Genomic DNA, 26612 nt, shown 5'->3' with positions numbered 1-26612 from the left:
CCAAGCTCACCACCTGCACACAGGACTAGGGACGCTGTTGGACGCAAATGTCAACAAGTCCAATGCGAAATCTCTCAAAAGTGATCCAGTAGAATCCCAGTGATACGATCGCACTTGATATAAATCCCCGGATATGAATTTTTCTAAAAGGCTAGCCCAAATCCATTAGCATACAGTGTGCTAAATTTTCAGCGCTGTGAACCGCTTTTCACACTGCAACAAATGTTACGGGCAATCTAATCATAGCGTAATTTCCGGTGCCAGCAACAAGGTCCTGGTGCACTGGTAGTGCCAGACACTGGCTGTTGTCATGCCGGCAGAGTGGTTACACCTATGCACCAGTTGCATTCCTGTTGCCAGGGCGACCAACATCACCGAGCCTTATCTCCGACCCCCCCCCCCCTCCACCAGAAAGAAAAGAAAAAAACTTTTGCTTTTATGCATTATCACACTACTTGTCGGCCGTTCCACACCTTGTAAACTTATCTAGAGTCAGCAATCACAAGCGACCCAGTCTTGCCGCGTCAGGAAGACCTGCGGCATTCGCTTCAATGATTAGTCTTGTCTCTGTGTATTCCACGCCTTCTGTCATCTTCGGTGGCCAATATAAATTGCAAATTTTCTTCCCTTGGACCCCTCAGATCGCACAATACGAAGTATCTTTGCCACCACAAAGAAAAGTAACCAGATTACCTTATCCTGCGCAAATCATGTCCTTATCACCATCAAGCAGCAGCTAGAATGTAGCAACGACAGAAAATCCAGACAAGACAGATCCCTAAATGTCTGCCTGGGAACGTGCAAAGTGTACAGCTCGCTGCTCCCAAAATGTGCGCCAGTAGTTCAAGTTTGCGTCAACCAATAGGAGCACTCCCTGCTTGCCACGTGACTGGTAAATATTCACGGTACTAGTTTTCCTTGTTCACACTTGCTTTCATTTTTTTTATTTGTTGCTTTTATTTTATTTCTGCATTGATAAATACAGTGCTGCAGCTGTCTGAACCTCTGGTCTGTCATGCTTACAGCAATGCCAAGATGGCAGTGCTGTCTCAACAAAAAGCTGTGCTCGCTTGGTCAGCGGTACAGTAACACCTCCTGAAGCCTGATTTCCTTCCCGATTTTGAAGACAGCACCCTAAGATAGGGCAATTTTCTCAAATTCTGCTGCGTATCGCTTCAAAATATTTTGCCATGAGGTAAAATAACGATCCTAGGATTGCGGAAAAAAATAAATAGCATTTTGAGAAAGTTTGACATTGGCATTGCCGTGTCTCACCTTAATTTTTCAGGTTTTTTTTTATGTTTTTGGTGATACAGATTTTTCCACCATACCAAAACATTTATATCATTGAAATTCTGCTTTAGTAGTATCTCCAAAGTGATCTCTGTAGAATACTGCCCCTGTGTGTTGGGTATCTGTAGCCAGTGAAGTGCAAGTGGCGACGACAACACGCCACTTTTATTGCAAAAGCCTACTAAAAAAACATTCCATGTCTGAAGGTAAATTCTGCGCTTCTTGTTCTTTCTGATTGCGAACATGGGAGGCATCTTATATTTCTATTTTATGAATTAGCGGTATGTTAAATTCAGGTGCACTTATATTTTCTTACCTTAAGCCCTTACTTTAGTGTAGGTTGCAAGTGTTTCAAACTGTCTTTCTGGTCTTGTTTGCAGCTTGGCAAGGCAACCATCATGGTTAACTGCAACCCTGAAACGGTCAGCACAGACTACGACATGTGTGACCGCCTATACTTTGATGAAATCAGCTTTGAGGTAAGTTGCAATTTTGACGGCTAGTTTTCGCCGGCTGTGGTTGCACCTCTAGGATGTCACTCGCCTCAAACTAGCATTGGCTGTGTCATGGTGGCTGAGTTGCTGTGGCCTAGTGGTGGTGGAGTTAATCGGATGAGGCGTGCTGTAGTTAAAAGCAACATGTCTGTGCAGTTGAAGATGTGTGCCAGCACACTGGCCATTTCGTAAAAGTTTCTTCAGAGGTTTTTATCTTTTGGCCAGTTGTGAGCACTGATTATTTGCATTAGATGAGAATTTGTTTCATTCGGATCTTCTCCCATTGTGATGTGATGTCCAAGATGTTTGATAGTTAATCAGTGTGGCTCTGTCCAGAGCACATTCAAGCACGAGCTTGTGCTTAGTGTGTAATTGGGCACCCACTGTCAGATTACAGCTGGAAAGAAGAAAAATAGTGCATATATCTTTTACGATAGTTTGCAACGCAAGTGAATGGCTGAACGCTTCTGGAAAGCTATTTCCTTTATTAAACAACATGTTTATTATTATGTGCATGGAAGCATATATTTGTTGCAGTTAAGACATTTAGGTAGCGTTTGTTGCTGAATTCCTTAGAGAACAGAGCCATGGTGTTGGAGCCCTCTCTCGGCCACAACTGGGAGAGGGGCCAACGAGTGAAGATCTAAACCTTCAGACACCCCAAAAGTCACAACGGCACGTGCCAGCAGGCTTGGAAATCTACTTACACACACAACTCCTTTAACCCTTTGAGGGTCGAATTATTTCGAAAAAAACTTTCCCAGGTGGTCAAATTACTTTATTGCGGATCTTGAATGTACGAAATGTATAAAGTCAGGAATAAATAGTAAAAGATAATTAGGAACAGTATTTTGGTGTCGGCATCACTCAGAACTGCAAAATGGTCAATACAGTCGAACCCGACTATATCGAACCCGGTTACATCGAATCATTCCATATATCGAACAATTTCTGGACACGGTATAGTTACAATGAGTATATATAGCAAAAATTATGCTTACATCGAACAAAACTAGTAGCGACTCCCGATATATCGAACGTCAAGCGGCGGAAAGTGCCCCCGGAAGTTGGCTTTCCCTCGCGGTGACGGGAAAAACCGGCGACGTGGCTCCATCCAACTGCTCTCCCTACGTGACCGCGCTACCTCGGAGCCGCCGACACCCCCCTACAAAAAATGATCCTGGCCCGCCCGCCCGCAGCGCTTGCTCAGACAGCCAATCAGAGGCTCTTGTGCCCTCGTCGTGCAAGATGGCGAAAGTGCGAGTTGTCTCGGTGCTTATCTGGTTCATTGTGTGCGCCTTCTCCCGCAGTGTTGCCGTGATGAAGCAGCAGAATTCGCCTTTCGTCGTGAAGCTCGAAGTCATAAATCGGGTCGAACGCGGTGACAAGTCGGATGTCCCCGCAACGTACAAGATTCCGAGGTGCACTCTCGGCACGATCTTGAAGGGGGAAATTAGGGCTAAAGCGGCCTAACTCGCGACCCGGTGCCCGTAGTGCCCGTGGCCCCCGACGCGTACGCACGGCCGTGTACGAGTGGTTCATCCAAAATAGCTTCAGCCGTACCGACTTCCGCGTGCTGGGTGATGACTGTAAATTCTAATTAATGCGACGAAGCCGTTGCCGTTGTTGCTGAAGTTTGAAGCGAGCTGTGAGAATTTCCGGAAGCTGTTGACGAATCAACGGTGAACGAGTTGGTGAGCGCAAATGATGGTGTCGCGACCACGGGAGAGCCCGAAAACGAAGACTACATTGCCGACATCGTGCCAAGCACAAGCGAAAATGGGCACAACGAGGAAAGCAGCGACCGTCTTTGGCCCACATCCTCCGAAGTGATTGGTGCGCTCGCACTAGTCCGGTGCTTCTGCGCGAATGCGGAATGTTGCGGCCTCAGCTGCTCAGACTCCTTAAACAAAGTGGAAAAGTGCGTGCCTCGCACGCAGCGAAATTGCCCAAGCAGAAGAAAATGCAGGACTATTTCGTGCGAAACTAAGCTAGTTTCATCAATAAAGTGATTTTATAAATGGTATGTGCTTTTATGACATCCAATTATTTAGCAGGCTTATATCGAATTATGCTCTATATCGAACTGATAGGCGTTTTTTGGCGAGTTCGATATAGCCGGGTTCGACTGTAGTATTTCCGAGCGTGGTACTCCTTGAAACACGGGTATACGCACAGCGCCTTATCGCAGTCTGCACACCTAAAATGCGTGTTGTGTAAAATGGAGTTGTGTTGGCGCACACATGACATCTCTGCGTGCGGCTGCCTTGGGCAGAGCTGTGAGGCACCCCCTCGCGTAAGCGCGTTGCCGCGAAGAGCGAGAATACCTCGTGAGCGGTGGTGATAAACAAGCTAAGAGCAGTGCCAATCAAGATAGAAAACAACTCCCGCTGCCCCTGCGAGAGCTTGCCGACAAAGAGAAAACCCACGTTTCGCGCGCCTCCGTTGCGACCACGCGGCGGAACCGAAACCGCGAAAGCGCGTTGTCACTGAGAGCGAGAATACCTCGCGAACGGCGCTAATAAGCAAGCTAAGAGCAGCGCCAATCAAGATAGAAATCAACTTCCACCGCCCTGCAAGAGAGTGCCGACAAAGAAAAAATGACGTTTCGCGCGCCTCCGTTGCGATCATGCGGCGAAACCGAAACCGCCAAAGGGGCGTTGCCGCAGTCTGAGCGACGCGCTGAAGCTAGCAATCAGTTCTGTTTTTCTCCCCAAGAAGGTAGCGCAAATTTCAAATACTTCTTGTTAGTGCTAAGAGGTGGCAGCACCTATCGGTGAGCACGCATTGTCATTATGGCGCGAAATTTCAAACGGAGGGTCGGAACCGTACCCGTACGGCAAGGACCTTGTGGGACAGAAAACCCCCGCCGTACATGTACGGCAAAAACCTTCAAAGGGTTAACGACTATGTTACCAAGGCTTGCTACAATGGAGCCAAGTTCTAATTTTGCATTTTCACACATGGCCTGTTTTCACAAACTCTGCAACAGGCCTGAATGTTTAATGAAATTTGACAAAGCATTTATTTTACCATTACAAATTCCGTATCTAGAGCTGATAATTCTGCGACAGCTATGTTTGCATTCAAGGTTTTTAAATCTAATTGTTAGCATTCATCATTGAATGGCAACATGCGCCCTTTGCATTGAGGACTTTGCATCAGTGGCGAGTCTGAACATGAACCATCAACCACTGACCATAAAAACAGGCAAAAGAGCCAAAGAAAGCCATCCCCATTAAGATATGGCATTTATGTTATTTAGGTAAATATCCCAACAGGTACTTAAAGTGTGCGGTTAAATTGGGTGCCAGGCCGTAAAGGAGTAATTATAAATGAAATTGTGAAAAGAGAAAAAGGAACAGAGCATTGGCATGGGTGTGTGACCAACTGTGCCAGCAATTCCATGGGATGGGCCATGACTGTGTCTTGTTTTGGACTACGATAACTTTCTCTCTTTCGCTGCTCTACCTGCCTCTTCTCCTTATTTTTGTTACCCCCTGCACCCTTGCAAAATGTATGGAGCATACCAGTGCATGAGCCCCTACACTGGGCATTGCATACTACATGCACTATGCAACAGCAGCATAAGGCGGTGGGACAAGACGCTGCAAGCTAGATCAGAACTTCTGTACCTGATGGTCGCATTAATTGTGCTTTGGGGCTCAATGGGGCATTGAACAGTGCCTCATTTCAGAACTGTCTGGCTTATGTTAATGTAACTTGGTGGGAACAAGGTGTGCGTTGTTGTAGACACCATAAGAAAATTCCAAAGTGGTCACTGAACCCTTTAGCACTTTCCTGCCTGCAGGAAAAGCAGCAGTTCTTGGGTAGCCTAACAAATACTTTTGTTGCTGTCACAGAGCATGCTTGGTACTAAAGTGTGTATAGCATAAATTGAAGAGTAAAAAAACATTCTTTCTCGTGGTGCTAGTCCGAAAACACTCGTTTATTAAAAAGAATTTGAAAAGAAATACCTAAACATTAACCTTATAAAAAAATGTTTATAAAAACATCATTGTTGCATTCACAAAGAAAGAATTTTAAATGTCAAAATATAATTTTCAGGGTGCAATATTTCAGCGAATATAAGCTTTCTGTTTAAATAATGTCTTGATATATCAGAAAACGTTAGCCCCAGTGACTAAGCCTATCACAATGCTGAAGTCGACTCCCGACCATCTTTTGGTGCAAAACTCGACTCTCTGCGCGGCCGCTGGCAAATGATACCAACCGAATGTTGTTAACACTCTGCAGATAAGAACTTCAAGAAAAGAATGTGCAAGTTTATGCGGCCTTATTGGAAGCATGGTTAAACGACACTTTCGCAAGGGGGATGGTCAGAGAGAAAGAGTATGGAGGTTGGGGACAGTGGAGATATGACAAAGCACGACAAGGCACGGCCGCAGCAAGGTGGCTTGGATGCATATATTGCTGTGCCTTGGTCGATCCAGGGAGTCCGCTGAGGTCCCGAGGGCATAGTATTTGAGTATCTTTTTAAGTTCAGAAGCGTTAATTTGAGAGCCTAGTGGCTACGGCGTTGCAATAACCAGAGGGCACTGGATCAAATCCCGGCCATGGCAGCCACATTTCAATGGGTGTGAAATGCAGGAACTCCCGTGTACTGTGCATTGGGTGCGCATTTGAAAACCCCATGGGGTCGAAATTAATCGGGAGTCCCCCACTATGGTGTGGCTCATAATCATATTGTGGTTTTGCCATGTAAAATTTCACAATTTAACTTAATTTGAGTGTGTTAAAGGACAAACGCAATGAAGTTTTGAATGAAGTTTTGGATTGCACAAGAAAGCCTAGCTTCAGATTGTGTAGATAGCTAATGAAAAATTTTGTGTTTGAAATACGAGTGGATGCATCACAAGAAGCCACCGGAAACAGACATTTCTTATACCGAAGCTGAACAAACGCTGCCGTTATCGCTCGACGAAGTGGTGCATGTCCCGGAACGCTTAGAACAAGCGCTGTTCCTTGGTATGGCCTCCAAGATCAGGCAACAATGTGCTGGGGTTTACGTCACATGTGCTAACTGCGCTCTTAGAAAGTTTACACCCTTCGGGGCCTATCTTGTCTAACAACAGTAACCGTCATCTGCCTTGCTTGCGTTTCCTTTCTTGAAAACTCTGCGCTGGTTACTTTCCTGTCGATAATGCTACGGCATGCTGATAACTTGCGTCTGGTTTGTGACCTGGAAGGACCAAGCACACAGCGTTGTGGGACGAGATAAGCCCCAATGGGTGCTAACTTTTGAGTGTGCTAACAATGCACATTGTCTGCTCAGGTGCTCTTTGGTGGCTCTTAATAAGAAAATCAGAAAATTACCAGTCCTGCAACTTTGCCAAGATTGCTTCAATAGCATAAGCCAGGGGTCCCCAAAGTTTCAGGCCATCGGGAAGCCCACCAGCCTTACCAGAGTGCCACGAAAAACTCTCCCACACCCCTACTTTATCTTTATTTATTTTTTGCTAGTGTGCTTCTCGACGGCCTCGCAACGTTTGTTGCAATGGATCGATAATGGACTGACTTAAAAATGAGAACAACAGAACTGCACAAATTATAAAATCACTTGAACAAGATAGTAATCCAGCCAATGAGGGATGGAGTTGGATTCATTTTGGCCGCATTCAAAATCCTAAAATGCTGTTCACAGAACCTAGTTTGGGAATGGCTGTTACAGACTAACAGTTTAGACAAAGTGAAATTTTGAAAAGGACAAAGTGGGTTGAGTCAGCATGTGCACCCTCTTCTAGCCGGGCTGCATGCTATCAGCGCAGCCGAGCGCATATGCAGCCCATGCACCCTATGTTAGACGTAGTCTGGTGTGGGTGCCAAGATGGCCGTGGCTTCGTGTGCACTGTCTTCCCGCGCCTTTAGCACTGGAGACTGCGCAATCTCGAGTTTCCGTGACGCGTTGAAACAAGAGGCAGACGAAGTGTTCGCTTCCCTCTGCCTGCGCTCTTCACGATAGCGTCGTTCGTCCCACTGCGGGCGACACTCTCAGTCACAGCAGTGTAGTGGATGCAAAAACTTTTCAGGCTGTACTTCGTACCGTCACTGTGAAGATATTGTTGACACAGCATGAAACCGTATCTTTCGTTGCCGACTCTCAAATTCAGCAAAACTTTTTTTTTTTCATTGAAGTTAGTTTTATCCGACTGGCCCGATAATCCTGAAACTTTTACAGCCCTTTCTGTGACAGAAAAATCCATTGGCAACTGTACTTATTTGCGTAAAATGTTGATTTTCAACATAACAAAATTACAAGATAACAAAGTAAAATGCCGATTGACTTCGTTATATCAAGGTTTATCTGTAGTTTAAATGTCATCTGCTTTTCAGTTTGAATTTCATTTTTTTCTTCTATTTGCAGACCGTGATGGACATTTACTGCCTGGAGCAACCTGAGGGCATTATTCTGAACATGGGCGGCCAGCTGCCCAACAACATTGCCATGGATCTGTACAGGCAAAAGGTGAGCGGCACAGCTTGACCTGCACTACCGTCAAAGAGCAGCTGCCTTGGTTTGCTTCATTCTTCTTTTCTTTTTTTATTCAAGTCAGTAAGGAAAAGGGAAAAGAGTGACAAAGTTACTTTCTACATTCAAATCTAGTGACAGTGTTTAAAAATATGCCTCACTGCACCAGTGATGTTAAGCTTGTAACTTCAGTGCTTTTCACAGTGGTCATTTTCAAGAGAAACAAACAGAAAAGAGGCTAACTCGTATTGCTAAATTTCTAAATCATAATTATTTACGGATGCAAGAATAAAAATTGAGACATGTTTTGAGGTGAAGGAAAAGGCAGATTTTTGCAGCATATAGCCGACAGGTAACCGGCAGGTAACAGCTAACAGGGCTTTAATGCCCACATCTTTTTAAGGCTGTTCTAATGTCAAAACTAGCCAAGTGGCAACTGTGGTTTTTCTCTTGGTATGCTGTGTGTGCATTCAATGTGTGCGCAGCTGTACATTGATATTATTCAGCAAGCACGATCAAGTAAAAACTAAACGAGCAGCAAGAGTGTGGTTTGCAGCCTCTGTGGGGCCCATGCAGTACTGTATGTACAAGCTGAGTGATCACACTCGCTATGCCTTCCTCGATGTTTGTGGGCATTAACATGCCCGGGCTTGTGGCCTGCTGAAGTGAGTCGCTGTCAGGTTTTTGTAGCTCCGCTTGTCACTGTATAATAGACAGAAAAATGGCCACCTGCTCGAGCTTTGTTATTACTTGTTGGCGGGCTAGTTGGTTTGGAATCAAAGTGAAGAACATACGAACGGCAGGAAGAGGTGACACACATGGTGTGTGTCTTCTTGTCCTGTCCTTTCTCATACATGCTGTTAAATGTTCACCATACCCAAGATGTTGTGAGGTGTGTTCTCTGTGAACCACTGTACAACCTCTTCTTACGTAACTTTGAAGCACTGCAGCTGTTAGCTTGTGAAAATATTGAGAAATGCCTTCTTCCTTGCCCTCCTTTCTTTTACTTGCAAATGCTACTGAAAGTTTCACTAAATCAACTTTATGTCAGGGCACATTCCATTCTTTTTTTTTTTTTTTCTTGAATTTTAGGCACGCATCCTGGGCACGTCTCCGGAGTCGATTGACTGTGCCGAAAATCGTTTCAAGTTCTCCCGCATGCTGGATTCCATTGGCATCTCCCAGCCACAGTGGAAGGAGCTCACCAACTTAGAGGTGTGACAAGGGAGCCTGCTGTGATTCCTTTCTTCCTTTCTTTCGCGCACCAGTGAAAGATTTGTTTGTAGTCTTTGCGTCCACCATGATTAAAGAATTGTGCACACGAGGGATCTGCCCCTGTATCTCAGTGAGTATACTGAGATAACAATGTCACACCTTGTTCAAGTGGTGCGGCCACATGGAACTCCTTCTGAAGATGCAACGTGTTCTTGGAAAAAGCATGCAACTTCTGCATGCTGCTTGTGAGTGAATTTAGGGGAGGCCTGCTGCAAACGTAATCCCTCCTGTCCTTTGCTGGATAACTCGCCTTCTGCGATTGCCCCTCTAGGGTAGCATAGCTAGCACATGTATTAACTCAAAAAGAACAGAGGGATGGGTTAAAATGGCATTAACAAAGACTCGAATGATGTTGAAACTTTAGACGTGTCTTGGAAGAGCTACCTACCGGCATAGTTGTAAAGAATTGAAGCTGCTAGTTGTGTGCCAATTGGTGCCTTCGCTGCTTGAGTTTGTGATGCACAGGAGTGTAGAGACAATGTTTCAATTCATGATAAGCCTTCAAGTGTTTGTGTAGCAGCCCATTTTCAACTAGAATGCCTTATGTCATTGACACTAATTCTTGAGAAAAACAAAATTGCATCTGAGAAAAATGTCGTCTTGAGGAACATGAGGCTTGAACTGCATAATCTGAACAGGATACTATTTTATTAGTTTGTTAGCATAAACACTGACCAAAAAATTGTGTGAACAAGGAACTTCGGGATTTTGCTGCACTCCTGAGCTCACGCAGTGGTCACAGACGTGTGCGCCTCCGCCTTTCTCTGCTGTTAGCTTTTGCTTCCTAAAGGTAGATTTGGCGAGACAGTGTCTATTGCAGCATTATAGGACCCATACAGCGAAGCACTCAAGGCAAAAGGAGATGACCACTCGTAGAATGAGTTGGGGACAGTTGTCAATAACATGCATTGACATTTCACAATCTGTACAGATCCGTTGTTATGAACCTGTTCACATCCTGAAACATCAGCATGTTGTGAAACTGTACACATAGTAAAATATCAGTATGTTCTGAATTTGTAAAGATGTTAAAAACATCAGTGTATGCTTCTGACAGTGTCAGTGACCTGTTCTGTTAATGATTCTTTTACTTGACCAGATAATGTATGTTGCAGCCTTTCATTATTATAAGAGAGTGACTATACATCATGCGATAAAGCAAACTAGCGATGACAAACAGAGAGGAAAGACCTCAAAGCAACGATAGGCAACTTTTTTTGTTTCTAGACTCCAAAGCGAAATGCTTTTAAAAAATTCTTGTAGGAAAAGTTCCATAAAGCAGTGATTTTTGATAACATTTGGCAGCCATAGCAAAGTGGGACAGGGCTTCTGTAAAAGAGCATATAGCAAGGCGCATGACTTTGTTCTTGCCACTGTTCGTTTCTCTATCTCTGCCTCCCTCCACTCTGGGCACAGAACATCAAGTCATTCTGCGAAGAGGTTGGCTACCCGTGCTTGGTGCGCCCTAGCTATGTGCTGAGTGGAGCAGCCATGAATGTGGCCTACTCCCATCGCGACCTCGAGGGTTATCTCAATGAAGCCAGTGCTGTCTCCAAGGAGCACCCTGTGGTTATCTCCAAGTTCATCTGTGAAGCCAAGGTGAGCTGTTAATGTGGGGGGGGGGGGGGGAAACTGTCCTGTGAAGCCTTGTAATTTTGTGAAGCAGTGAAGCAGTGACGGTGAATACTGTACCTACTCTGTTCTAAGCTGATCCCAGAAATTCAGAAGGTCAAAAAAAGCGATTTTCCTCAAATTCAAGCTGACTAAGATAGGGAATGACAACAGCCGCAAACGACAAATGACACTTATTAGTATCCAGCATCAGCCGCACACTTGCCCCAGCTCACTGTAAGCACTATCCCTAATATTTTAACCAAGTGTGGTTAAAATATTGCGCCATCATGGTGAGCTATAGTGCTGCACGGCTCTGGCAGTTTACAGTAATCAGTACACTACTGTCTTGTGGCAGCGGCACATTATTTTTTCCAGTTGCCACGGCTCATACCATATATAAAAGCACTTTACTGATGAAACTAGCTTAGTTTCGCATGAAATAGACCTGTATCTGCTGTTTGAGCACTGCCTGCGACAGCACGCATTTCTCCACATTGTCCAAGGAGTGGGGCAGCTGAGGCCACAAACTTCCACACTCGCACAGAAGCGCCAGACTAGTGCGAGTGCACCAATCACCTCGGAGGATGTGAGCAAAGGGTCCTCGTTGCTTTTTTTATTGTGCCCGCATTCACTTGTGTTCAATTTCCCATGATCAAGCTTTCCTGTAGTCACGATGCCACGATCCACACTCACAAACTGCCAAGAAGTCGGACTTCACTGCACCGACATCCGACTTCTTCTCACGGCGCTCGACTCTATTATGATTTTGTGCGTCGCAGTGAAAGGCAATTTCTGCCACTTCGCACTAACCAACATGGAAACACTCCAGGAGAAGGTCCACAAGGCGCAGACACAGTTGAGCGAGAAAAGCAGCGAGGCAACTTGCATGACGGGAGCACTAGAGGCTTTGATTGGCTGTCAGGCTGGCTATCATTGATATGTCAAGTCAATGGCCCAGTAACACTTTTTTACTGAACGGCCTGTTGTTAATTGGTGTTAAGGAAGAGGTCAGTCGCTATCATTTTCAGTCATACTGGAAACGAACAAGTATGTGGGCTTCATTCTTTCAGGTGCTTTGCACACATCAATGTCTGCCAAGTCCGCCCGTTGAATACAATGCAAATAGTGTCGTGTTAACACAGCACCTAGTCTGCCCTCTGACACAGCCCTGAAAACCCTGAAAGCCGTACTTGAAATCACATGAAAACTGTTTATCCAGACACCATCGATTGAGCAAGCACTAGATTCTGCGATGTGGGTGCTGACAGGCTGTACAGCCGTACAAAGTGCCTAAGTTGTGTGGCGGTGCACATTAAATTTCTCTTTATTTTGACCTGGCTAGCAGACTACCTCTACCTGTCCCTAAAAAGAAGCAAGTCAAAGCTTCATTATCACCGTCAATAACTGGGCTATTTTGCTTTCCTGTTTCCTGTTTTTCCCGTGTACATGCCAGCTGCATCGCATGTGTTGTCACATTTTCTCCACTGCCAGTGTATTGTACATGTTCGAATCCCAACTACGTGAGAAATCTCGATCATGTGCATGGTTGAGCTAAATTGAGGAATTCCCACTAGCATTCTGTCCTCGCCAACCTGTGCTTTATTCTGCAACATCAAATGCCCGTAAATTCACGTGCATTTGACCCTGTGCCAGTGGTCACTCGTCTCATTTGCTGTCAAGGAATAAACTCAGATTGGGGGTGGCATTTCAAAAGAGTGCACCCTCGCTCTCCACCAACCCATGCCCCTTGCAACTGAGAGGTTGCCTTTCCCACAAAGCTTAGACGTCCAGTGGCTAAGCGTGCTCTTTTGCCAGCAGAACGAAGTTACTGCATAATAAAGCACAAAACCAGACACATATTGATAGATAGAATCAAGTGCCATGAACCGTGTTTTCTCCCATACAGCCAGCAAGATATTCAATTTGTTTGAATATTCATATCCAATCGAATATTCAAAAATTTTCATATGCGTAGTTTTTTAATCAAATACGAATATTAAATATATAATACTCGATAATATTGAAAATTTTTGAATATTCACACAGCCCTAATAATGAGCCAATTTGTGCACCTGCTTTAGTGACGGTTATTAAGTCTGTGAACATTGTTCGGAGCTTTGTTGAACTTGGAGGTGCATGATTAGCAGGCTAGAGAACCTGACCTTTGTGCAGCAAACTACTACACCAAACAATCCTACAACAGTGATCACTTTAAGTGGTCCTGCTACATAAAAAATAAACTTGACATGCTTGTATCATGCAGTAGTGACCTTCTTTTTCTGTTTTTTTTTTTTCTTCTTTTTTGGTAATTGGAAGATCTGCTTAATTTGAAGATTTTTCACAGCCCAGCATTTTTACTGTATTTCAGTAAGTTGCCCCCTAGCGTTTTTCAGGTCAAGACTATGTACAAGTTGAAAAAAAAAGCTCTATGATGCCTTAATCTCTGATCTTGTATTAGTGATAGAGGTTTTAGTTTCAGTGTTGTGCTGCCTACATTGTGCTACCTTGACCACCTGTTAGTGCTCTTCAAAAATTGTTTGCTTATGTCCGAATTCATTTTGTACTCCATGTTATCTTTTCATCAGTGTGAATTGTATGCTTTGTTAGGATCTGCGGCAATGCTTGCAAACAGCTATTACATATTTGTGCAATATGTGAAGACAATTTTTTTTTTATTGCTATGTTTTGTTTGTGATTTGCCTGCTGATTGACACGTTTTGCCCTTCAAGCCCTCTGTGGCTTTGGTAGGCCTGTACGTTATAACTGCTACTTGTTTGGCAATGAAGAATTAATAATTTTAGAACTTCATTGAGAGCTGTGCCACTTTGAAAAGGGGTTCACAAAATCATTTGCCATCTGACATGAGTCTGACACGAGTCACGAAAACTGCACACAGGAAATCGACGTAGACGCTGTGGCCAAGGACGGTGTTCTGGTGGCCATGGCGGTCTCTGAGCATGTCGAGAATGCTGGTGTGCATTCTGGAGACGCTACGCTCGTGACTCCGCCTCAGGATCTGAACTCTGAGACCCTCGCCAAGATCCGCTCTATTTGCCAGGCCATTGGCGAGGCACTCATCGTCAGCGGACCATACAACATGCAGCTCATTGCGAAGGTGAGTTGGGTCCTTCTGGTGACATCATTTAGATTACATGTCAATGGCTTCCATGGCCGAGGCGCGATATGTTTCATGTGTAGGCATGAAACAAAGCTTGCCAAGGAACGATACAGCGTGTGAAATTTTGGTTGCTGTTATGCGTTGGTTCTACCGACAAGATGACAGTGCTACGAGGGTGTTTTAATAATGGAGCAAGTCCAGAAAATCAAGTGTCTGAAAAAAATGTTGTCTGCCTTGCCCAAAGGGCAAAGCATTGACAGCAATATAAGGTTTAGCTCTGTGCTTGGAACTCCTTGGGTGCTGCTCTGTGCGACATTTTGGTGCAGTGCAGCACGCAAGGCAACTCTTGCTGAGCAGAAGGAACAACCACGCGGAAGCTACCGGGCAATCTCACAATGCTGGCGGATGAGCGCCGCCAGTGGCGCGGCAGATGTTACACGTCGATGGTGCACAAGACGAGACTGGCCTTTGGCATTAGTGCCCAGTGAAATATTAGATAACCTTAGCTTGACATTTACTGCCCGTTCCACACAGAACGGTGCGTACGCAGGGCAGCTCAACAGGAATGCTAGCGTGCTTACGGTGGCCTGTGCACAACACCTGTGCCTGCAGTGAAAGGCAAAATGCTGCCCTGGCTTCGCCACCAAGGTTATTGAGTGTAGCATTGATTGTGTGACGACTTTGCTTTGTCGTTTTGGCTGCCAAATGCACCTTGCGTCTCTGGAGAGCATCCACGCACAAGCTGCCCATGCATTGTTGAGTAGAACAGCATCGCAGCGAGGGCTGTGGTGCCAGTGTCTCGGAGCTTCCACATACAATGAAATCTTTAGAATCCAAACTCTAAGGGTTCAGAAAAGCTTGTTAGAATGAGACAGTGTTCGAATTAAAGAAAGCTAATTGCATGAAAGTCTTATGTGCAGCGCTGCATTAGACAGCACATGCGCACTGAGCTAACACATGAATGACGAGTTCCGGAAATGTGGCTTCACTGCAGCTAGGCATGTGCTGCCCAGGTATGACCGAATTAACTGTCACAGACACTTCTGTGTTTGAATTACCGGGCATTTTTGTACATTTATATGCACATGATTTTTGACAGGACCGCAGCGTCAGAATAAACCAGAAGCTTTGATTATGTGGGTTTAAACTAACCATATTCCCCTTTTATTGCTACTGTCGCAATAAAATTATTGGGCTGCTATGTACTTTGTCTTGAAGTCTTGATTGTCATTCTGCTTTGCTCCTTGAAAAGAGTAACACGTGGCAAGTGTTCGTCGTGTTTCAGTGCTTAATGTTATCATAGGGCCACAATCCTCCTCCTCACCTTGTCAAGCTATGTTAATGTGCATTTGCTCTTTTTGCCTGCAGGACAACCAGCTGAGGGTGATCGAGTGCAACCTGCGTGTTTCCCGCTCCTTCCCTTTCGTCTCCAAGACACTGAACTGCGACTTCGTCGCACTGGCCACCCAAGTCATCCTTGGACTCCCTGTCGAGTTTCGTGATGTCACCTTCGGCATTGCCCGGGTTGGGGTCAAGGTCAGCAAATATCTTTCTCCTTAAGCGTGGGAACACGTGTGGGTGAGAATAATCTGATTCATCATACTACCAGCTTTATCAGCAGATGTATCACACTTTCAATTGGTTCTAACTGTGTGAACAGCCATTTTTTTTTTCGAAAACAAAAAGTCTAATTTGCCAGAGATTAGCACAGGACATCTATATGTGTCTCTCGGTTTGCAGATGAATAAAAATCTGTAGAAGCCACCTCACTGTGAATGTTGACATTACTGTGTTTAGCATAGACGTAATGTCACACCGTATTGCAACCACCAAAGTATACCACGTATAAGGCATGTATGATCTCTTCCCTCTGCACCCTTCCCTCTAACCACGCTGTGCCATCTAGTGCCTCACACATGCATCACACATTCATTCGTGGTGCATATGTGAATATATATTCAGGCAAGATTGTTTGAATATTTAAGATGCGGTTTCGACTCTGCCCACCACCGGAAAAATTTTAATTATTTTTTTTAATGCATTACCATCCTTTGGGTACTTCATGCATTTTCGGGGGCTTATCTGTGTTTTTGTACTTCACCATTTTTCCGCCTACCTGGGTCACTGGGTGGTCTGTGGCCGTTCTGTTCATATTTGCACGCCTCTATTTCTTTCTCACAAGCAGATGTGGGCCAATTTCAGGAAGTGTTCCAACAATAAGAGCAATTTTTCTAGATTTTGCACACACGTTGCCAGTATTAAAGTGCTTATATGTAGAAGGCAGCATCAAACAAATAAGATGAATGTGCCCCCTTTGCTGCTGAGAAGAGTGGAATGTTTGTGTCCAACTGCGTTACAAAGTGTTAAGTGGGTGGTGGCTGCAACACCAGCGAAGGCAGAGCTTGTGCAACCCCCAGTCAGGAGGACGAATATTGACGCGTGTATTCTATGCAGACGACGACGACGATGGGAGCACTAACGGACTCCGCCTAGTGGGTCAGAGCGAGATTGGGTGATGGCGAAGAAGACGTGTCTCTGCTCTGTTTGTTTTTGAACAGATTGTCCGGTTGTTCGTGAAGAACGTCTTCCTGTGTTCTGTCCGCGTTGCACCGCGACACTGGTGGAGGTGCCGGGGTACTGACCGCGTCTGATGCGTCGGAATCCTTCTGGGAGTCGTTCATCTAGCCCGGACGCACTGTCACCAGTTACGACACCCGTGCATCGCTTTAGCCGTCGACTGCTAGGCCTTGCCCCGGAGTTCTCCACTCTTCAACCACCTCTCTCCAGGAGCTGCACACATCTCGCAATGGCGGAAACCAGTCGGTTTCCCACTTCACAACAGGTAACCGTTCTGCATCCGCTGGTTCCCGATCGCTATCGCGGTGCAGTCTTCGAAGACATTGAAGACTGGCTGGACAAGTACGAACGCGTCGCACAGATTAATCAGTGGACTGAGTAGCAAAAGCTCTTCCACGTCTATTTCGCCCTTGACGACAGTGGCCGTACTTGGTTCGAGAACCGCGAGGGTAGCCTCACGAGCTGGCATGACTTTCGGCAGATGGTCACGGAAACTTTTGCGAGTGCCGACCGACGCGACTGCTCCCAGCAAATGATGGAGCTACGCGTGCAACAACCTAATGAGTCGGTCACAATGTTCGCCGAGGACATGGCCCACTTCTTTCGTAGAGCCGACCCGAACATGACCGAAGATAGGAAGTTGCGCTACCTCATGCGAGGTGTAAAAGAGCAGTTGTTCGCGGGGCTTGTGCGCAATCCACCAGTCACTGTCGCTGAGTTTGTCAAAGAGGCTACAGCTATTGAGCGGGCCCTTCATCAAAGATGCAGGCAATACGATCGACTGTCCGCCAGCACTACAATCAATGCCGCCGCAGTGACTGCCGAGGATCAGAACTCCTTGCGTGAGTTGGTCAGAGAGCTCATCAGAGAGGAAATTCAAAAGATCATGGCACCGACACTTGATAGACCCGTCGCGTCAATCGCCAAAGTGGTGCGTGACGAAATCCGGCAGCGTTCCCGGTAACTGATCTTCAAGACCACCAGCGACCCCTGAGTTAGGCCGCCGCTGTCCGATGTTCACCACCGGTTGGAACCACATCGCCGTACCACCAACCTCCGACAGCCGCTCCTTGGTCGCCGCCACAAGAGGAGGCTTCGAAGCGCACAGCCATTACGCCGCTTCAGTCATACCGCCAGCCGTTGTTCGCCGCGTCTTGGTCACCGCCGCAAAACGACGCTACGGGACGGCCGCAACTTTGGAGAACCGACGTATGGCGCTCTGTCGATAGGCGCCCACTCTGTTTTCACTGCGGAGGTGCCTGCCATATTTCGCGTCATTGCTGGCATCGTGACACATCATTTCGACCTCTTCGTCCGTGGTCCTATGGTCGACGTGCAAATGACGACGCCATGCTGCACCACGACGACGCTGCTTTTCAGGGACCCCCAATAGTGCACCCGAATGATGAATCCGTGCCCAATGATCGGTACGATTTCGGCCGTCGGTCGTGCTCTCCAACCCCTCCACGTCAGATGGCTTCATCTACTGGACGTACTTTTGCGGAGCTCTGAGGACGAAGGTCGCCCAGCCCCCGTCGGGAAAACTGAAGGCGGCGACCTCTGGGGGCAAGGTTGCAGGCCCGCCGCAAGACACTAAAAAGCCCTCAACATTCTCGCTGCAGAACGACAAGAAGCCGATAAACACTGAAGAAAGTGCGAGCGACGACATTGATGTTTTCATGGATGGGCAGCCGGTGACAGCATTAGTCGACACTGGTGCTGACTTATCTATAATGAGTCAGGAACTCATCCTCCGCCTGAAGAAAGTAAAGACGTCATGGACGGAACCTCACATAAGGACGGCAGGCGGCGAATTACTGATGCCTATTGGAAGATGTACTGCTAGAGTTAACATCGGGGGGATTCTTCTTTCGTGGCCGCTTTCATCGTCCTTCCTGTATGCTGCAAAGATTTGATTATTGGAATGGACTTCGTAATTAATCATCATCGAATCATCGTAATTAATAATCCCGGACCGCATGGTGACATTTTATAAATCTCCGGTTTAGTCCATTTCTTATCGCCACAACAGAACTCCTTTCGTCTAACAGAAGACGACGTCGTCATCCCCCCTCGATTGTGTGCCCTTGTTTCGGTAGCATGTGACATACCATTTCGTTGCAAAGGAGTTGCCGACCAAATACCCACGTTGTTGTTTACTCACGGTATCTCGGTCGCACGAGGAATCGTGAATGTCACCGACGGGCGCACAAACCTGTTGCTAACAAATTTTAGCTTTAGCACAGAGCGACAGCACCTTCCCAAGGGCACGGCTGTGGCTTATTTTGACGCCGGGTCTACTTCGCCGTTTTGACGAAGTAGACCCAAGAGATCGTGAAAAAGCTGTTTTCGCGACGCCAGACGGCCTATACGAATTTAACGTCTTGCCTTTCGGCTTGTGTTCTGCCCCTGCTACGTTCCAACGCCTCATGGATATTGTACTTTCCGGTCTGAAGTGGAAAACCTGCTTAGTGTATCTCGACGACGTCATCGTGTTCTCCGCAACGTTTGAAGAACACCTCGAACGGCTTGAAGCAGTTCTGCAGTCTATACAATCCGCCGGCCTCACCCTGAAGCCGCAGAAGTTCCACTTTGGCTTCGCGGAACTGCAGTTTCTCGGTCACGTCGTCAGCCACGCAGGTGTCCGGCCGGATCCTGAAAAATTTGCAGCCGTCGCACAGTTTCCCATACCATCCGATAAAACGGCTGTCAGGCGCTTCCTCGGCCTCTGTGCCTATTACCGGCAGTTTATTGCAGACTTTGCGCGCATTGCATCGCCATTAACTCACCTGACGAGAGACGACGTTGCTTTTGTACGGGGTGATGAAGAGCAAGGTGCATTCAACGACTTGCGACAATGTCTCCAGACACCTCCAGTGCTTGCTCACTTTGATGAGACCGCTCCTACATTGCTCCACACTGATGCCAGCAATGTTGGCTTGGGAGCTGTTCTTGTGCAGCGGCAAGACGACACAGAAAGAGTGCTTGCCTATGCAAGTAGAACACTCTCACGTACAGAGGCTAATTACTCCACAACTGAGAAAGAATGCCTCACCGTGGTATGGGCGGTTATGAAATCTCGCCTATATTTGTATGGCCGCCACTTCACAGTTATCAGCGACCACCATTCACTATGTTGGTTGACAAACCTTAAAGATCCTTCTGGACGACTGGAGTGTTGGAGCCTAAGGCTGCAAGAGTTTGACATGACTGTCACGTACAAGTCGGGGAAACGACATACGGATGCTGACTGCTTGTCTCGATTGCTGATAGTCACCAGCTCCGCCCGGAGAAGAAGACTCGGCATTTCTTTGTGTTATGGACACATCCGCCATCGCGCAACAACAACGGAACGACCCTGAGTTGCTTGAACTAATCAATTACTTGGAGGGAAGATCTGCGAAGCCACCTAGAGTTTTCGCAAGAGGACTGTTGTCGTTTCGTTTATGGGCCAAGGTCCCTTACAAAAAAAAAACTTTTCTTCGACCGGGTCCCCCTATCTGTTTATCATTCCTGCAGCTGTTCGTACGGAAGTACTTCAAGCTTGCCACAACGAGGTGACTTCTGGTCACTTAGGCTACACGCAAACATTAGCCAGAGTGCAGCAAAGGTACTACTGGCCGAGACTTACCACCGCCGTGAAACATCATGTTCGCACTTGTCTCGACTGCCAGAGGCGCAAGTCTCCTCCGACGAAACCAGCCGGCCTCCTACAACCCGTCCAGGTCCCTCGAAGACGATTTGATCAAATCGGAATGGATATTTTGGGCCCACTTCCTAATCGCTTTGTTATCGTCGCAACCGACTATCTCACACGTTACGCCGAAACAAAGGCAATCCAGAGCAGCACAGCAGCCAAGGTAGCGCGCTTTTTCATTGAGCATGTGGTGTTGCGACATGGCGCGCCAACCGTCGTAATAACAGACCGAGGAACCACATTTACGGCTGCACTTTTAGATCACTTCTTGCTACTGAGTGGAACGGCCCATCGAAAGTCAACCGCCTACCATCCACAAACCATTGGGTTAACAGAGCGCCTAAACAAAACCATTGAAGACATGCTATCAATGTACGTGGATGTTGAACATAAAAATTGGGACGACATCCTACCGTATATCACCTTTGCATATAACACGGCGAAACGAGACGACGCGCATCACTCCGTTCACCCTTGTTTACGGACGAGATGTACGAACGATGCTGGATGCGATGCTTCCACACGACTTTGACGACGTTGATACAGACGCTGATGTGTTTACATAACGCGCAGAAGAAGCTCGGCAGCTCGCGCGCTTGCAGATCTGCCAGCAGCAAGACTACGACGCAGGCCGCTACGATCTTCACCATAGAATAGTAGTTACCTATGAAGTCGGCGACAGAGTATGGGTTTAGACACCCGTACAAAAACGAGGCCTCTCCGAGAAACTGTTAAGGCGATACTTCGTACCATATCGGGTATTGCGGCGACTCAGTGATGTCACCTACGAGGTCGTTCCCGATAATCCGAACTGTATGCGGCGCAGCACACACCGTCCTGAACTTGTGCACGTTGTCAGCATGAAGCCGTATATGAGCGAATAACTATACTAGCGGCCTTTACTTCCGCAACTGACATTTCTTGTCTAGCATTGGGACGATGCTCTCATAGGGAGGGACAAATGACGCGTGTATTCTATGCAGACGACGACAATGGGAGCACTAACGGACTCTGCCTAGTGGGTCAGAGCGAGATTGGGTGGTGACGAAGAAGACGTGTCTCTGCTCTGTTTGTTTTTGAACAGATTGTCCGGTTCGTGAAGAAAGAGTTCCTGTGTTCTGTCCGCATTGCACCGCGACAATATTATACATAGCAGAAGCAAGATATTAATGAATAAGAGATGACATTATCATGTGTTAAGAACGGCCAGCTGCAGTGCAAAGTTTTGCCAACCCGTTGCGTTTGTGGAGGCAACATCCCGGGAGCATCGCCGCCAACCTCTAGCCACGGCGTGACTAAGTCGACTTTGTGTCGATATCAATATGCTCATCCTCCACTCTCCGTCGCTTCAGCTAGGATGCGTTGTGACTGAAGGAGTTCGACGAAGCAGGCTTTGTGTGCAACACGACAAAGCGGACCTGATCTCCTACGAGCGGGGGAGCTGCCGTGGGAAGGCCGGCGGACACTCCTTCCCACGCACCGACCAAGACGCAAGACAATGCGCTACCTGGAACGGCTCCCAAGTTCTACGAAGCCCCTCTGACGTCGGCTCCGGACCATCACCCCTATATGTATGCGTGTGTGGGTGTGTGTGTGTAAACTGTGCCGCGGAGAGGCGGCTAGTTTGCGATGACTAAACGAACGTTCGCATCACCTTGTATTGGGAGAGGACCGAGTGTTTAAAAATCGCTGTTGTGCGGCTGCTCAGGTCACTCTCTCTCGAGCAGTCATGGTAGACTGATATAAATACTGTAAATAAACCCATATTCCTCGTTCTCGATGAGAAGCAGTCCTTCCCTTCATCAACGTCCTCAGCGTGGATAAGTTGGACGACGGCATGGGCCAGCTACCTTCTAATTCATGCCCGACTCCAATCTTGACAACGAATCACGAGCGATGGGATTGAGCCCCCAATCCTGACACATGTTAGAAATTGCAACGCCGCCCTATCCTTGTCCTGCTGCATGCAATTTAACAGCAACATTTCAAATGAAAAACTGTTTAAGAGCCCTTCAAAGTTTCCCCTTTCTTATACAGCATCAATAGTGAGAGCTGGGCTAGTAGGTGTGGTTCCATAATGTTTTCTATACCGGGGGTGGCCAAACTATGGATGGTGAGACACACGTAGTTCATTCTGTTATGTGCAGCTCTTTGCTAGCTACCAAACGGGGCAGTGACTATTTGCTCCGATGTTGTGCACGCAGTTATTAGACCACCTCTTACTAGGCTGGGCAGACGTACTGTAGCATGACACAACCACAATGACAGAAACGTAGACATCACAGGTACTATAACGTCACTAGTGCCTGTGCTCTGTGTGTTTATTTTAGTGTGGGTATCTCATTGCACTACATTGCCCTTTAGCAAGCACCTGCTAGCCCAGCAACATGTCCTCCTGTGCTGGTTGGTTTCGTGAGCTTGGTTATTTACGGTTCTTCGAAAGCCCGTCTGTCTGACCACCCCTTCTCCATACTTTCTCTGCAGGTGCCCCAGTTCTCATATTCCCGGCTGGCTGGTGCCGACATCCGTCTCGGCGTGGAGATGGCCTCGACGGGAGAGGTGGCCTGCTTCGGAGAGAACAGATATGAGGCTTATCTCAAGGCCCTGCTTAGCACTGGATTCTGCATTCCCGAGAAGAAGATATTCCTCTCCATCGGGAGTTACAAGGTGAATGGTCTGCATTAATCTGAAGTAACAATGATTTTGGAGGCCATTTTTCGGACGGGAGAAGCTGTGCCTTTTTTTATTGGAAATGAAACCAGCGACAACCAGCACCTTGTGGCCCTCTCATGCCACACTTGTAGCCAGCATTCTCACCGACAGTGCACCTACAGCCCAAGCTCACAACTATCTTACTGTGCCGTAAGGATAGTCGAACAGTGAGGTTCGAATTGAGTTCGTGGCAAATAGCAATTTGGCCGAATAATTCCAAATTGAACATTTTAATTGTAATACTTCGTATACCACATATTTGGTGAAGAAAAGTATGGCAGCATTTGCTATAATTATATTAATATAAATGTAAATTTTTCTGCTCAAAGTGAATAGTCGTGGTCTTTGCTTAAAACCTTGATATCAGAACCAGGAGTTGAAAATTAAAAAAAAAAGAATGTGTGGTGGAGATTACCTGCATAGATAGCAAGTTTATTTTCAATGCTAACTCAAGTTCCACATTTCTGTGTAGCGCCAGCAGTATGGCTTTCTTCATGCTTTTTTTTTTTTTCATACCGTCAGTAAAGAAATAAAATTAATGCACATATATAGTTAAGGGACGCATACTGTGTTCAGTGGCAATGGCCCCCTTTCCGGTATGGCTGACCCGCCGTGGTTGCTCAGTGGCTATGGTGTTGGGCTGCTGAGCACGAGGTCGCGGGATCGAATCCCGGCCACGGCGACATGTTGTGGGAGTGTCGGGTTGCATCAGCTACAATGGCAGTAGCTCCGGAGGCTCTTGCGTCGAAGTGGGCCGCCGCTCTGCGCAGCTCCAACCTCAAGACACAAGAGTGGGCTGTCCAGCAAGCCCGAGAGGCGGCGACGAGGCAAGGCCTCGAAGTCCCCTCATGGGAGACCTGAGCCCGGGTCATCAAATTTGCCGGATTCAGAATAAAGTTGTTTCCATCCACGGCGGCCGCATTTCGATGGGGGCGAAATGCGAAAACACCCGTGTGCTTAGATTTAGGTGCACGTTAAAGAACCCCAGGTGGTCAAAATTTCCGGAGTCCTCCACTACGGCGTGCCTCATAATCAGAAAGTGGTTTTGGCACGTAAAAACCCCAAATATTATTATTATTAATTTCCGGTATGGCTGTACCGCTTAACATGGCTCTATTGCGGTGAAGGTAACTTTAGCAAGCTGGTGAAAATCAACCATACGATAGCACGCTTATCGGGACTGACAGTCGCATACGTCCGGCATTTCTGACTTTCGAATTTGCATCTGCACCACCAAATTTATGGGACCACCCCATTGAAACGCAACACAAGATGCAGGAAAATTACAATATGGCAACATATCAGATGGGAACTTAATCAGGGATGGAAGTGCTGGGCTAGTTGCGCCATCTTGCACTAAACAATCGAGCTGCGCCACCCTGCTCCAAAACGCTAATTTCGAATCAAGTTGTGTAATTTATCAGGATGTGTGTGTTCAGTGGAAACCACACAATATTGCCCAGCCTTACTCTGTAGCTGTGCAAGAAGAGAGAGAGAAAAAAAAAAGCAGGGGTCATAAAATATTCATCGCGTGGCTGCTTGAATTCAATGTGGTAGAAGGCAGGAGCTCTGAGGAGAGGGATGTCACATGTGGTCGCCATGACCTTGCAGAATTTTATTTGTGCCATCTCGGCCACTACTTAACCCTTTCTAGAAATTCTTGTGGCAGAATTCTCTGTGGACCGTACCTTACAGGTTCCAGTGTGTAACTGGAATTTCTGACAGAGTTTGGTGAGAGCTCCTTTGATAATCTTAATTTAATTAATTTTTAACTATACCTAGCTGGTTGGACATCTGGTCACAATGTTGCTGCAATACCGAAGTCAAGCCGAAGGAAAGTTTCAATAGTGGTACCTTCTGTTTCCTTTTCAGTTTGTTTCACAGTGTTACTGCCTGGCTTTGCCAGCGTTCTTGCAGCTGCCTTTGAGTTATAAAATATGGCCAACTGCATGTTATATTTAAATGTCAGTGTGACATTCAAAGCGGCAACACCATGCTGAATCTGTCGTGCCTCGCTTGTGCAGCACAAAGCTGAGTTCCTGCCCAGCGTCCGAACATTGGAGAAGATGGGCTTCCAATTATATGGCAGCCTTGGCACCTCGGACTTCTATATGGAGCACGGCATCAAGGTATGGTATCAAGTTCACGCAAAACAGAAAAAAACAACACAACGTAATAAACCAACGTAGCTGGCGATTGCTTGCAGCGCCCAGCCCGGCCCTCACATGCCATTGCACTTGCGGTGCCACCAGTCCAAACTTATCCTGCACCCGGTGCCTATAGTGACCCCTTTACTGGCAGCATCTATCTTGGTATAGCTTAGGGGACAGTGAATGCTTTGAGTGCACGTTATCTCCAAACGAAAACGCCTGCTTTCAGCCCACGTTAGGAATATTTGCAAGCAGTAAGGGTAGCTCACAATGTCCGATTGCAGTACAGTCGCCGACCGTTTATTCACACCTCACGGGGACTGCGGAAATGTCCGAATAAACATGTGTCCGAAAAAGCAGATTAAGAAAAAAAAATGAAATCCTTTATTTCCACGCACTTATTCGGGCTTAGCAGTAGGCTTGAAGAAATCGTGAATGCGCCGCGCTGTTGCACGCTGTTCCGTTTACGCGCAATCAGATAAGCCTGAATCTTGGAGAGGGCCGTACGGTCACTGTAGGCACAGTGACCGTAAAGCACAGTCACTGCTTGTGCACGCTCCGCATGCGACGGCAGTGTAGCACATGGTGCGTCATCTTCCGACTCGGAGTCATCGTCCGGCGGTGCAGCAGAAACCTGACGAATGATCTCGCCGTTGTCGAGTTCTGCGCATGTCATTACAGCAGTGTCAGCACCTGTGAAACTGTCAAATGAGAAGGTGTCCGGAATCCCAATGCAACCACTGCGCAGGTCTCGGCAGACCATTTTCCGCGTCGGTAGGGAGCACATCAGAAGACTACAAATCCTAGGCTTCCCGGCACCCGCTTGCCGGCATTCCCCAGTGCAGTCTGCGCAGGCACTGTCGGCGCCATTAGACACTTGACGCGATGTTTCCGTACGCCGCGTTGGATCACCAAAACCTCGACACAGCACACAAAGCAAACACCACCATGCCAAAACCAGTCGCACAAACGAAAAACGTGGCCTGCTCGCAGCGTCGTGCGCGAAGAAACAAATCAGCTGCTGGATTGTCTTGATATGGCTTACTAAGCTGAAACCGGAACTGCTGTAGAGCCACTCTATCGAACCAGGCAGAAACGATGATGATGAGCGGGGATTTCCAGCAGCGCCACTTCGTGGGGCAGCAAGGAGGCTCCGTTCAAAACAAAAATGGCGTTCAGCAAGTCGAACTAT

The 26612-nt window shown here is 47.0% G+C and overlaps 1 protein-coding gene across 2 annotated transcripts in view; it reads left to right on the top strand.

Moving 5' to 3' along the window:
- The window catches only part of r (carbamoyl-phosphate synthetase 2, aspartate transcarbamylase, and dihydroorotase rudimentary), a 178089-nt gene that overhangs the window by 75724 nt on the left and 75753 nt on the right, over positions 1-26612 (top strand). For both annotated transcript variants that reach the window (XM_075704255.1, XM_075704254.1), the window contains exons 19-26: positions 1674-1772; positions 8173-8274; positions 9370-9492; positions 10969-11151; positions 14063-14281; positions 15653-15820; positions 23043-23225; positions 25295-25399. In XM_075704255.1, coding sequence (XP_075560370.1) covers positions 1674-1772; positions 8173-8274; positions 9370-9492; positions 10969-11151; positions 14063-14281; positions 15653-15820; positions 23043-23225; positions 25295-25399 — 1182 coding nt within the window. The remainder of the gene's footprint in view (positions 1-1673; positions 1773-8172; positions 8275-9369; positions 9493-10968; positions 11152-14062; positions 14282-15652; positions 15821-23042; positions 23226-25294; positions 25400-26612) is intronic.

This window comes from Dermacentor variabilis, chromosome 9 (assembly GCF_050947875.1).
Source record: "Dermacentor variabilis isolate Ectoservices chromosome 9, ASM5094787v1, whole genome shotgun sequence".
Classification (NCBI taxonomy): Eukaryota; Metazoa; Arthropoda; class Arachnida; order Ixodida; family Ixodidae; genus Dermacentor; species Dermacentor variabilis.
Note: the sequence above shows the minus strand (reverse complement) of the source record. Positions and strands in the feature narration are given on the sequence as shown.